General features: G+C 35.3%; 1 protein-coding gene across 1 annotated transcript in view; it reads right to left on the reverse strand.

Moving 5' to 3' along the window:
* Positions 1-6,457: 6,457 nt before the first annotated feature.
* Positions 6,458-13,213, reverse strand: part of KCND2 (potassium voltage-gated channel subfamily D member 2) — a 474,303-nt gene continuing 467,547 nt past the window's right edge. Inside the window, exons 3-6 of the mRNA XM_060156003.1 lie at positions 12,799-12,894; positions 11,624-11,716; positions 8,483-8,730; positions 6,458-6,823 (exon numbers count right to left, since the gene is read on the reverse strand). Coding sequence (XP_060011986.1) covers positions 6,646-6,823; positions 8,483-8,730; positions 11,624-11,716; positions 12,799-12,894 — 615 coding nt within the window. The 3' untranslated portion in view covers positions 6,458-6,645. The remainder of the gene's footprint in view (positions 6,824-8,482; positions 8,731-11,623; positions 11,717-12,798; positions 12,895-13,213) is intronic.

The raw sequence follows: 13,213 nt of genomic DNA on the forward strand, positions 1-13,213 counted from the left end.
TTTACCTTTTGAGAAATAGGAAAGATTGAAGTGGAAGGTAAAAATAAATTATTAATAGGCCAGTATTATTTTGGAACATAAAACATGCAAATGATGAAACCCAAAGAAGTTTTATGACAAACAGTTATATCCCAAGGACCATTTTAATATCCCAAGTACCATTCTAAAAGGTACATTAAATTTTCTACAGTTCAATATAAATCAAATGTCCGTGTTTACACCTTTCCTAAAGCTTTCTATTTTATTAGGAGAAAATAAAAGCTATCAACTACCTACAGAAAAAGTTTGGAATTCTTTGTGAGGATGGAAAAATCCAAAAATATTTTTAATCGTATCATATTAACTTGGAATACTGATTTATGCCATCACTTCGCCTATCTGAATATTTCTGTGCCTTATTTTGTATGTGGTATTAAATGCCAATAGGCATTTCATTATCATCCTCCAGAATTTTTTTCTGCAGGAATTTGAGAAAGATACAAAAGATAATGAAGGGTGGGAATTGTGGTTTTGACTTTAATGCTAAAATGTTCTGTTATTATAAGCCTCTAGGGTGTGGACTATGGGCCAAATAGATGCTGCACATGTAACTACAGCCCTGATCAACAACCTTGAGAATTTTGGCAAGCCTTGCTCAAGAAGGGGAGTGAGCAAGAGATGATGTATGCTCTAACACATAATTCTCTCTGTTCCTGAAAAATTAACTCAATATGTTTGCTATGCTGATACGGAGTTGTTAGAAAATCTTTGTCAACTAGGACAGCACTATATTTCCCAGCTAGGTTCCATTTTTATTTTAATTCACCAATAGTCAATCAGGAATATTTACTAATAGCACATTTTTCAAGATAAGAAAAAAACTTAGATCAAAGAAAATGGAAAGAAAAATTGATCGTCTTTGATAACGACACTGTAACCATTAGAGCAGGGACATAATTAGACTTCCTCCTACCTCCCATTTAAAAAAATTTCTCTTTTACTCTAGGAAAAGAAATAGCATCAATATTTCTACAAAATAGAACTCTGTGATTTAGTTTAAAATTTTATATTATTTGAATTAGGAAAACCCAGACCCATCCATTTTCAGTGTTAAAGTTTTCTCAACCAGAATGTGGCCAATACAGAGCTTAGATTAATACATGTAATTAATGGATTGATGCATGGAAAGTGATTAGCACAGTGACTGGCATATAGTTGGGACTAAATAAAAATTATCAGTCATTATTATTGTTATCTTTTCATGGTTGTTATAATCATTGTTACTTAGTGCTCATTTTGAATCTACAGAACAAAGAACCTGTATATTGAAAAGAATGAATTAGAATTTTTCCTCTATGGTTTGTACATTCATTTCTTACGAGGTTGGCTGAGAATAAAAATAAAGCAAGTTAAGTCCAGATTAAGCCCTATGTAATATTGTGTGTGACATTTTTACTTTTGAAATTTTTATATCCAGTGCCTCTGATAAGGAAATCTAACAGATTCATCAACCCAAGGTCAAGGTCCATGCTTTGGCTCTTTTAGCTCTCCCATTTCTCAGTATCAGTTCCTTACTCTGCTATTTTAGGGTTTCATTCTCTGTTGTACAGGGAGCTTGGGAGATCTCTGAGCAATTTATCAATGTTTAAATATTAGAAACTGATAATAGGTTAAGATAAATACCTTTTGGTGTTGTAATGTGTAGCTCTAACAAAGGAATTAACTTGATCAAACCAAAAAAAATGCTGGATTGTCAATTAGAATCAAAACCCAAGGATGCTGCTCTATCACCTTGTAGCCCTTTCTTTCTAGGGTTTTCTTTTTTTCTTTTCTTCTAGGGTTCCTCCAAATCTCTGTCTACATCTTTGGTCCCACCCTTTAATACCCTTCTTCAGCCAGCCCCATGTTTTGGAACTAACATAGACCACCTTGGCCCAACTTTTTGGTGAGTGCCACTAATTATAAACTTCCCTTTCTTTCTAGACTTACTGCTCTGTTGTGCCATTCTCGCACACATCTCAGTGGGAATAGTCAGATGAACTAGTTTGAGGTGTGATGTTAGGATTCACAGCAGCACTGTGTGGTACTCTTCCTGTAAAACTGTTTTAATAGCTTTCTTCACATCTTTTGAAACTATGGTAGGAAGAGCAGAGTGGATACTTGGAAAAGGCTGTGTTTTTACAATGCTCAAATCATTAACGTGAAGTTCTACCTCCTTTTCTGTTTGCTTTGTCTTGCTTTCCATTCTTTAGAAATACTCATGCGCTCTTATTCCGCTCCCCCTCCCCCACAGAAAGAGAACCATACCCTACAGAACGAGGATTTTAATGACATGATGGGGAGATTTTAGAAAGTACTTCAAAGAACACCATCTGATGTAAACTCTGTTGAAGAGATATCTTCAGGAGATTAAGTAAGAAAATGACTGTCAATATGACAGAAGGGAGGATACCTGTCATGTAGGATTCTGAAGAGCAAAGTGAAGCAGAGAGTACTCCAAGCTGTTTTCCCCTACATAAGTCCTTGAGGAGGATTTGGTCTGGATTCCTGAATGCTATTTCTCCAGCACCTATCACGATCTCTAGTCCATCCTATGCACTCAATAACTAGAGTTATAAATACAATGAACATTCGTTACTTATTGGATTTCCATAGAAAAACCAGAAAGGAAAATGATTAGGGGAAGAGGGAGACTAATCTAGTAAAAGAATGATTAGTGCTTGAAGAGAAATAAGGGAAAAGATAAGGTGGGCAGTAAAGAACACAGGATTAGAAGGTACATTACGGATCTCATATTATTTCCTCTAAAAGCTTTTTGCAATGTATATATATATGTAATAATTGTCTTAAGCAAATGTGGTGTTCAAAAGTCACAATTCCTTATAAGTACAAAATCTTACTTTTTGGAGACTGTTTTACCACCCTAAACACAGCCAGCTCAGGTGGATAATTTAATAATTCAAAAAATTACAGTCGCCTACATGATTTGTGTCGACAGTTCTGATGAAGTTTACACAGTGCCGACCAATAACCACTCTTGTACCTGTGAGTTAATCAAACACTTTAATAACACCCTAGGGAAGAGGAGTTGGCTTTCTTATAAAACTCAGAGGAGTCATCTATCAAGAACCCTTTTTATTCTCTTGAGCAATGTTGCCCGCAGTCATTGATATAACTCCCTGGAGGCTATTTTCAGGTCAACTCTATAACTAAGTTGAAGGAATAGGGAGGTGTGTTGAACCTTTTTAATGCAAGATTGGCATCTCAATAAATCAAGGACTGTAAAGGAAAATAATTAATAAGAAAAAAATGGAGACTATCCACTCAAGAGACTCACTAGTTATCACTAGTTAAAAGCACCCTCTGTACTAACTAAATGACTTACTCTTTCTCCTTCTTCTAATAATCTCTTAACATTTTCTTGCTTTTGGTCCCCTGTTGAAGAGAAACCATCAGTATGTGTATATTTTAAAAAAAGAATAAAAAATCTGTGTGTTTGTGTATAAATATAAATACACACACACACACACACACACACACACACACACACAGCTAGACAAATAAATCGCCTGTTTCCATAGATAGAAAAGAGTCTTTGACTAAGAATCTAATTGGGTTCTGACCAAAGTTATTACCCCAGAGCTTCTCTTTGCTTAACTCAAGCAGTGGTGATCAAGAAGTGTATAAGTTTCAGGTATCAGCCTTACTTCTCTCTGGTCGACACTGTGCAAGAGGCAAGCGGCGTTTAGGGAACAGGCTAATAACTGTGGGTCACACATTGTAGAAAGCATTCTACTTGAAAATATCGTATAAAAAAAACAACTGATTTTCACCCGACTATCTTTTTTTAAAACCAGTAAAACCTTGCAATACACTTTACATTATCATAGTTAGTAGCTATGGAGGTGTAGTTGCCAAGATATTTCCAAAAATGACTATTTAAAGCAGTGGCACTCTTTTATCTTTAAATGATATTAACTTCTCTATTGAAGTCTCTGCCTAAATTCCCATTGTTGGCAGAAAATTATTATCTCTACCATTTAGAGTAGATTTGTGTCACACACGATCGATGGGTTCTTTGAGTTTGTCCATGTTACAGGCTTCTCCAAAATATGTATGAAGAGTGTAGTACACCCTAGATTTTGGAAAGGAAGGAAGTCTACAAAAAACAGGGCAACAGTCAACCATGTCCTGTTCAAGCATGCACATGTTTTATTTAAGTATTTTCCAAAGGTCTATTTTTTCCAGCATAATGCAGATATTATGCTATCCTTTGAAATAAGATATACGAATTTCAAACAAAATTGTCAAAAACAATGACCTTGGTTACTCCATATGGCACACAGAAATAATTACATTTCACTTACAATACAGATGCACTTAACACAGTCATCAATAGTCATTCACCACCAACACAGTATATTTTTAAATCACCTAAAACACCAAAAAATTTTTTTCTTTTCTGAAAGTCTAAAGAAAGTAATAGTTTTGGATAAATGATAAGTTGAAAAGGAGGCAGAATTGCAACAGAAATAATCTAACTGCATTTTTAAATGTAATATTAAGAACATGAAAATAGAACTTTTCCTTGGGAATCAAAAGACCTAAGTATTCCTGATTGAGTTTTCTTTAGCCTACTTTTTAAAAAGCTTTTCAACAAATACCATCAAAGAAGTTTCACTATATATTTGCTCTAGAAGCATAAAGTGACATGAGGCAGGTGTTAATATAATTATTAATATTCACGCTTCAGGAAGATTAGTAACTTTTAAAAAGACATACTAGGAATAAAGCCAGTTCTTCCCGTGAGATAGTAGAGTTTATCTGACTTTCACTCAGCAAGTGTTTATAAATCTACTGTGCGCACAGCATTGTTCTGGAAGCTAGTCTAGAAAGGGGAAGCAAGAATTTCTGGCTTTACTTGAAAATGGTTGGATTATTTCCTCTTTATGATAAATTATGATAAGCATTTTAAAATCTCTATAGTAGAGGGATAATTATTAACTCTTTCCATGTATTGAAGCTAAACTTATTCCTTACAGTGGTGGTTTGGAATGAACAAAACTTTTCACTGGACATAAAACTTTTTTACACTGTCACGTGCAGACATGTCTGCTGATATATTTTAAAGGTGAAAAGATATCAAGACTTTTCAGTTAAATGTACATAGAGCTCAATTTTGCATCATCAAACTCCTGTCCTCCTGATTTAGAGGAGAAAATTGCTCCTTGCAATATGCAGGAACCTTTCTGAGACAAATCTGTGCTGCCTTCCCCAGTGGCGTAGAAAGCATGCTTTCAACAAATATTGCTGCATAAAGCACTCCAGTTTATCTCTGCATTTCAATTCACGCTAGTTATTCTCAAAATGTATTCGAGATCTAAAGCAAAATAAATAATACATCAAGTGAGGTTCTGGGATCACTGATCCTGTGATGCTAATCCCAGCCAATTCTTTTCATGAAACATACAATGATATATCCAGTATCTGGGCTCTTCCATAACAGCAAAAAGGTTAGAGATAATTCATAGATGTCAACTCCTTTTTTTCCTGATTTTTGACAAGGGGATTGACGATGATGATAATCTACTTATAAGATAACTTGTTGGAGAATACAAAAGTAGGAAAGTCCTTTGAACTACAAAACATTAGTTCAGCTGATGATGATAAATCCAATAGAAAGGTGCTAGAAATACAGGAACAAATAATGCACTGTCACAGGAATACAGTGGACCAAAGAATATTACAGAAAAACGTTTACGGCACAAGGGTTTTGGATTAAAAAGTTATCTAAAACCTGGCGACACGAGAAGTTTTTCTATGGAATGTGGCTCTTACTGTATCTAAGAAGATCTGGAAATACAACAACAGAAAATCCTGATTCCTGATACAACAGGTGTACAATGAATTATTGCAGTTGTAACAGTATCTAGGTGCAAGGTAAAACAATAATTAATACTGAACTATCTGAACACTTTAGATTTACTAGTGAGCATCCCCATGAGAAATACTGCAGTTCTAAAAGGAGTTTATTTGCACAGCCCACCATGGAACATGAACGATCAGCTTGTTGTAAGTACACAGAAATTCCCTCTTTCTACAATTATAGTTTATCATGCCGATTCTGAAGACAACGTAAGGAAACTGAGATCACGGCTCCAAAGAATCTTAGCATGCATTATGATGGTTTCCTTCAGTCAATACAAACGTGTTGTATGAGGTTTGTTTTTTTTAAATGTGTAATAATAATCTTCATCATAGCCAATGTTCATGGTTTTAACAGGAAAAATTTTTATCAAAATGTTTTCCGTATTTTTTTGTTTTGCATTCAACTGGAACATTATGTTCAAAGATTTATTTTATTTATTTTATTAAAAAAGAGTTCTGGTCATAAGAAGCATCAATAGGCGGCATTTCATTGTGCTCATTCACAAAGTCAAAGGGCCACAGACTATTTCTCAGTTTGACAGGTTAGACTCCATCTAGAAATGCCTTTTGGTGGTTTTATTTCCATCTTCAAGTTTGGAAACTTTGTCTTTGTTTCACTACCAACGTCCTTGCTTTGTCGTTTTCATCTGCGAAACGTTTATTGTTTCTTCTTTCTTCCACGTTGGGATTCTTTCCACAGCCAGGGCTCAAATTCTCTTGGACCTGATTCCAATTGTCTTAGAGAGCAGACACTCTGACAATGTTGCCTCCTGAGTACTCAGGAGACTCTGGCCTGTCATCTCCTTCGGGGGTGGTTACTGGAGGTGTTGGGATGCTTATTATTGCTGTAGTCACATAAGGTTGTTCACAGTTTAGTTTAACACACTCTTCCATTTTGGCATTTAAACTGGATCGGCTGATGAGGAAAACATAGATTTAAGAAAGTGAGTTGTTTACTTAAAATTTTCTTTCCAGTAACGGAGGAATACATGTTTTCATGTTTATAAGTAACATTTTAAATGGCTAAAAGCAATCACCAAGATTAAAAAAAAATGAAACACCAAACCTTAAGATAAATTAATGTGAACATTAGGACATTAACATTGAACGAATGTCTAAAAGCCAGCTGAATTTGGTTCAATCAGTGTTTCTCAAAGTGTTTTCTACAAAAATGCAGAGCAGGTGAGTTTTGGAAAGCCTAAGTTGAGCAAAGTAAAAGTTTTCTTTAAGACAGGACCTCTGAGAGGTTTGAGATACCATCATGAAAGGGACATACCCTGTGGATAAACCTCAATTCTTTTGCCCACAGAATCTCTTTACTACCTTGTCTCTTTGGGATATATGAGGCCCTTAAGGCTCTCAACTTAGTGACAGCCAAATATTAGGAACTCAAGTTAGTCATTACTAATACTTAAACATTTTCCCAAGTGGTATTCTTGCATGAGTTATATACTCTGTGTAGGGAGGGGGAAAGAGGGTAGGAGTAAGGAGGGTAGACATAGGAGCTTTAAACTACTTTTTTTTCCATAGAAAACTTAATTAAAATGTTTGTCCTAAGATTTTCTTTATAAACACTTCTTCATTTTCTACTTTGTTTTGGAATAAATGTAAAACAAGATACAGGTAGAATATCTTAGAGACAGAAATCTTTCATTGCTCCAACATTTAATATTGGAGCAATGAAATAATAATGGAATAATAATATTCCATTTAATCCCAGAGACATCTGATTTTTTTCCACAAAGACTGTTGGATGCCAACAAAGAAGTAGCACTGAATTAATAGATTGTTAATCTGAAAAGATAAGCTTTTTAATTTGAAGAACAAAGGAAAATTCTTTGGAGAGAAATTGATCTTTATAATGATTTATCTAGTTGAAATGTACTATTCATACTTATTATTACACATGTATGATTTTGGTCAAAACAAGTAGCACGTAAACAGAAGCAAAGGGAAAATACCAATAGAAAAATTTCACTTAAATTGTCCACAAACTCACCAGAGGTAAACAATTTCAGCATTTTGCTTATCTTTTTTTGATATTGGATTGAGTTTTGTGTTTGTTGAGGCCCCAAATACCTTTATGATCAAAATTGTATACTGATTCAAAAGATTCCTTTGGGCATAGTTTTATTTTTCACTGTGACATTAACTATGTTGAATATTTTTGGGTGCTGTTGAATACCTTTCAATCATATCAATGTCAATTTAATTTGTCTCTTTTGCTTGTGTTGACTATCATTTCAGGCCATGTGTGTTGACTTAGGGGACTCCTGAGTGTAGAGGTATCTGCTCAAGAAAAAGTTGTGAGGTTGAAGAGGTACGAATACATTTGTGTGTGCCTGACCTTCTTATCTTCTTACTATTCTTTTAGTACTGACTCAGCTACACCTTTGACTCTTAGTGAATATTACAGTAGATTAATTTTCCTACTTGTTTCAGACCAGTTTTGTTTCATTCTAGACCCGAGGAACTAGGATTTAATTGCCACAGAGGTGGCAACATGACAGTAGGTGGAGATGTGCTCTGAGAAGCAGCACAGGTGTGGTAACGCACACAGATTAATCTCAGGTACCTGTTAGATAGCGGGGTTCTCTCCACACATCTAATCTGAATCGTGCTGAGTTCTTGCACACTGCCTCGGTGGCTTCCTGATATGTTGGCGTTTGGAATGCGGAAAGTTTTTTTGTGTCGTCTTGAACAGCAAGTGCTGGTGATGCCTTGTTGTGAAGAGACAGAGGGACTGTGACTTGAAGGACGATTAACTGTTGCAACTTCCATGCAGCTTTCTTCAAAGACTTGTTCATCCACAAACTCGTGATTCTGTTCCATAGTGGTAAGAAATGTGAAGAGAGCACAGGAACACATTTTAACTTAAAAAAATGTATTTATTGTTTTTCCTGATGTATGGTTGACTTACAGTATTATCACATTTTACCTCTGAAAAAAAGATTTGAATAGTTTTCTTTTTAGAAATGAAATATGCCCACGTACATTTACACTATCTTATGGGTAAAAAAAATATCATTTTCATGATAATTAGAATATCAAAGCTTCTTGTTGGCCTTTGTGTGAAAATAATATCTCTCTAGTTAGACCCTGAGATTGATATACACAGACTGATTTAGTATCCGTTTATAGACTAACTTTACCTTGAAATATCATTTATTAAGTTAAATATAAAATCTGGAAGTTATCAACTAAATATTAGAAACCCTCAAAAATGAATATAGATAATACCCGTGGGGAATGTGTAAATTCACATGTACTTTATTTTTAAACAAATTGACAGACTGAAGTTATGAGAAAGAGACTATTTTAATAGAATGTTCCAAGTTAGATTGTCTGTTATATATTAGCAAATATTTTCACATGGGATTGAAAATATTTTTTAATTAGAAAATGAGATAACTAAGACAATTCCCATTCCTTTAGATGCTCCTCTAAAATTCCCAGTATATAGAAAAATATGACTTATTAAGTAAGTAAAATAAGACTTATTCAATAAGTAAAATAAATTTATCAGAATGCATCACTTTATATTTGACCCAGAAGGGGTTAGCACTGAACTTCTGAGGTCTCCATTCTTATCTTTGTGATACATCACTGGCTGGGCCCATGATCTCTGTCTATGTTCCTCTAACCCGGAAGCCAACAGCGATGGACATCATCTCACATACCACACCTTAGTGAAACACAGTGTAAAATCTGCTTTTAAAATATTTAATAAAGAATTGCTTCCTAAATTGCCTATGCTATACTTTTACCTCAGAAACATAAGGGAAAACATTTTTGGTCTGAACTACTAAGAATATCTTCAATTACTTTTTTTTTTCTTTGTGTGGGTGGGAATAGCCTTATAATAGAAGGCTTTGTCCATGCCAAATTTCACTTAATCATCTCTCATCCTAAAATATTAGTAAAACAACTGAAGGAATTTACTGGCTAATAGGAAAAATATTGTTTTAGTTACTCATTTTGCCATTTCTTTGCTGAGACAAGCATTTTGAAGTAAATGAAGTTTAACATTCTGTTTAGAGTCCAGAGGATAATATGATCAGCTGAGACAGAATTTCATGTTAAATATTAAATTTTATAGAAAAAAATACAGCTCACAAAGGAGTCACAATCTGTTTTCTTCTATTACAATGCACATTTCACATACATAATACAAGTCATAAGGCGTGACATTCTAATTTATCTCATCAGTGATTGAAAGGGAAGAAGTCATTCTGTGGCTGGTTAAGGTATATTTTTGTAGGTAGCTCAATTTAAACTATATTAATTAGTATTGAATAATTTTTGATTAAAAAAGCCCTAAAAGGTAAAATAGTCAAAAAATGGAAATAGAAAGAAAAAGACAGGGGTACATACATTTGATTATTGTTATCATTTAACTTTCAAAGAGTTATCCTAATAAAGTATAGATCTTTATTTAAGATAATCTGTTTCAAGCCCTCAAATAATTTTCCATTTATTACGAGATAAAGATCAAAATTCTTTACGTGCCTCCAAAACACAAGGTTATCTGGCCACTGCCTTCCTCTCCTCCTCTACTTGTGCCATGGTACCCTCTTTCCTCTGACCACCCTCAAGTTCTTATACTTCCTCTTAGGCCAACTTCCAGTCTTCCTCAGGTGCTTACATCAACTTTTAGCCCCTTCATTTCTTTGCCTAACTAACTCATAATGGTCCTGTGGTTCTTAACTCAAGTTCCACCAGGAAGCTTTGCCTGATCTGGTACCCTCTGGCTCCACCCTCTTGGCCCCCAGTCCACTGGGGCCCCATTTTTGCTTCCCCTGCTAGTTGTCCTTCTCCAGTAACATCCATGTTTGGTCCCAAACCTGCAGGCTCAAGGGGGGCAGAGGCCATACCTGACTTCACGGTGTATCTTGGGTCTGGCTCACTGTCTGGCACATAATAGGCAAGTAATACATGTTGGTTGAAAGACTATAGAAGTATATGAATAAGTGGATGGACAGTATGTCAGAATTGAGAATACAAATACGTGTCTCTGGTGAGTGAACAAGCAGACTTGATTCAAATACGGTGAAAGTTTTATTCTGCTCTGTGGTCACAGACTGTGATCCCTTTTGACAAGCTAGCTAGAAAACAGATGCCTTTGTTAAAGAGGCGGTCCAACTGGGAGCCTACAAGTGGAGAAATGCAGACTGAATCCTCAGCCCCAAGGGGTATGCCAGTAATTAAATGCGTCATTTTCTTATGAGAACAGATAGTTTTTATGATCAATCTCTGTTTATTATACCTGTGAATGAGAGAAATGCTTATATTCAGTTATTCTCTATTTTGTTATTACTACTGCTATCCCCTTTATCCAGATGTCAGGAACACTTAAACTTCATTATTTTTATTTCTGTTTAATCAGCATTTTAAGAATCAGGAGAAGATATTCTATAGGACTTGCAGTCAGCTATTGGAAGACAGCTTTCCATCTGCATTAAACTGATATTTTAGCCTAGGGTTAAGATTACCACTAAGGATAAAAACATGTTAATAAGTCTCTAAAATACTTTCTAAGTTGAAATGTCACTACAGTCTTTCAAAGTAAGTTCAATTACTGTGGATTTTTTTGGTTTTTAGTATATTTTGCAGTAATGCAGATGGGGAAATTGTGCTTGGATGCATTGAATATTCACAAAAACCAATGGGATTACTGTCTGAGTTGCAGGGGCAGCCAGTCCTGCCTTTTCCTTACCGTGGTTTTTTCCAGGCAGTGAAGCAGGTGGTGGTGCTGGGTTTCAAAGCTGGAGCCGGATTTACTAACAAAGGCTTGCTCATCCTCAGAGGACTGTTAACAGGGAGAAGACAGAAGGGTTTTCTATTTTATTTGCAAACAATGAGAACCTCAGCCACATATTTCCACAGAGAGATCTGGCCTATTTCCTGAGATTAAATGGCAGCATTTTATTTATTTTTTTAACTAAAATGGATCAAATGTAGAGTTGCTTTTGAGTTTGATAATCAGCATTTACGTTTTCATCAAATTAGCGGTCTGGCCTTTTAGACTTGCCTCCATGAGTTGAAAATTTAATTTTCTTTTACTCATTCATCTCCCAGCTACCTTTGAAAGCCTGGGATAATAATATTTAATCTAGTACTTAGATAATCCTGAAACCACCTTCATGCTTACGTACACAAAAGCTATTATGTAAGTAAAGATGATTGGAATCCTAAAAATTAAAAGAGAGTTTTGAGGTAAAAGTAAAGTTTCTCAAATTATACTTCATACCATGTGAACTTTATAGCACAGAATGGTGTTCCCTCTTCAGTAAGAAGTAAAACAAGACAGATGTCAACTCTCCCGCCGTCGCATCGCCACTCAAATGAACTTTAAGGAGCGTACATAATTTTGAAATTAAAAAAAAAACAACCTAGGTATTTGAGTCGTTGAGAATTTTTGACTTTTCCCAAGTTTCTGTGAGATAGTGCAGAAATATTGCCCGACCATGAATGGGAATCATGATTCACTGGCAATATTTCATAGCCCAGCTTCTAGCCTCCAGCCAGTAAGGTCCAGGGCGACAGGCATGGAATTGGCTATATATCCAAGGAGTCCTGGTTTGTTTTTGTGCAAATATGGTATTATAAACCATAATCTGTATACTAAACATACACAGTCATTGTATTCCGCCTGGGATGCCATTGTTAGAAAACAATTTTCGTGGATAGTTCTAGTAAAGACACATTTCTTTCCTCTTAAAAAAAAAAGAGAAAAGATGGTACAGGGTGAGGTTATTAAAAGATGACACCTTTGTTGTTTCATAGCCATTTTCGCAACTACCCACAATAAAATTATATGGTTAAGTAGAACTAAATCAATATTGCACCAATAATTTGAACATTAAAGGAAACGAAATGCTTGACTCGTACCTGCAGTTGGTTACTGAGTAAGCCATTCCGTTTGCTCTGCATGTAAGCGTTTGCACTTCCGCTTTTAGCTGCCCGGATCCTGGCCAGTCTGGCTTTCTGTAAGAGAAGAAGAAGCAATGTCCTATTAAGATCTATGACTGGATTTCTTAAAGCACTGAGTGCATTCTTACATAATCCTACTGTCGGCACACATATTTTTAAAAGCATGCCAGCTTCTCACATGTAACTACTGAAGAGTAAACTTTCACCATTGAAGCGCTTTATTTTAGTTAACGTTTATCAGTGAGATGGATGAACTACTTTGGAGTTGGGTTATACGTTTAAGAATTGTAATTAAGTCTTTACAGTAAGATCACGTTATTTCAGTGTTGTTTCTGTCAATTGTATCAAGAGAAAAATAGCAGTACGGCTTATA

The sequence above is a fragment of the Lagenorhynchus albirostris genome, chromosome 8, assembly GCF_949774975.1.
Source record: "Lagenorhynchus albirostris chromosome 8, mLagAlb1.1, whole genome shotgun sequence".
Classification (NCBI taxonomy): Eukaryota; Metazoa; Chordata; class Mammalia; order Artiodactyla; family Delphinidae; genus Lagenorhynchus; species Lagenorhynchus albirostris.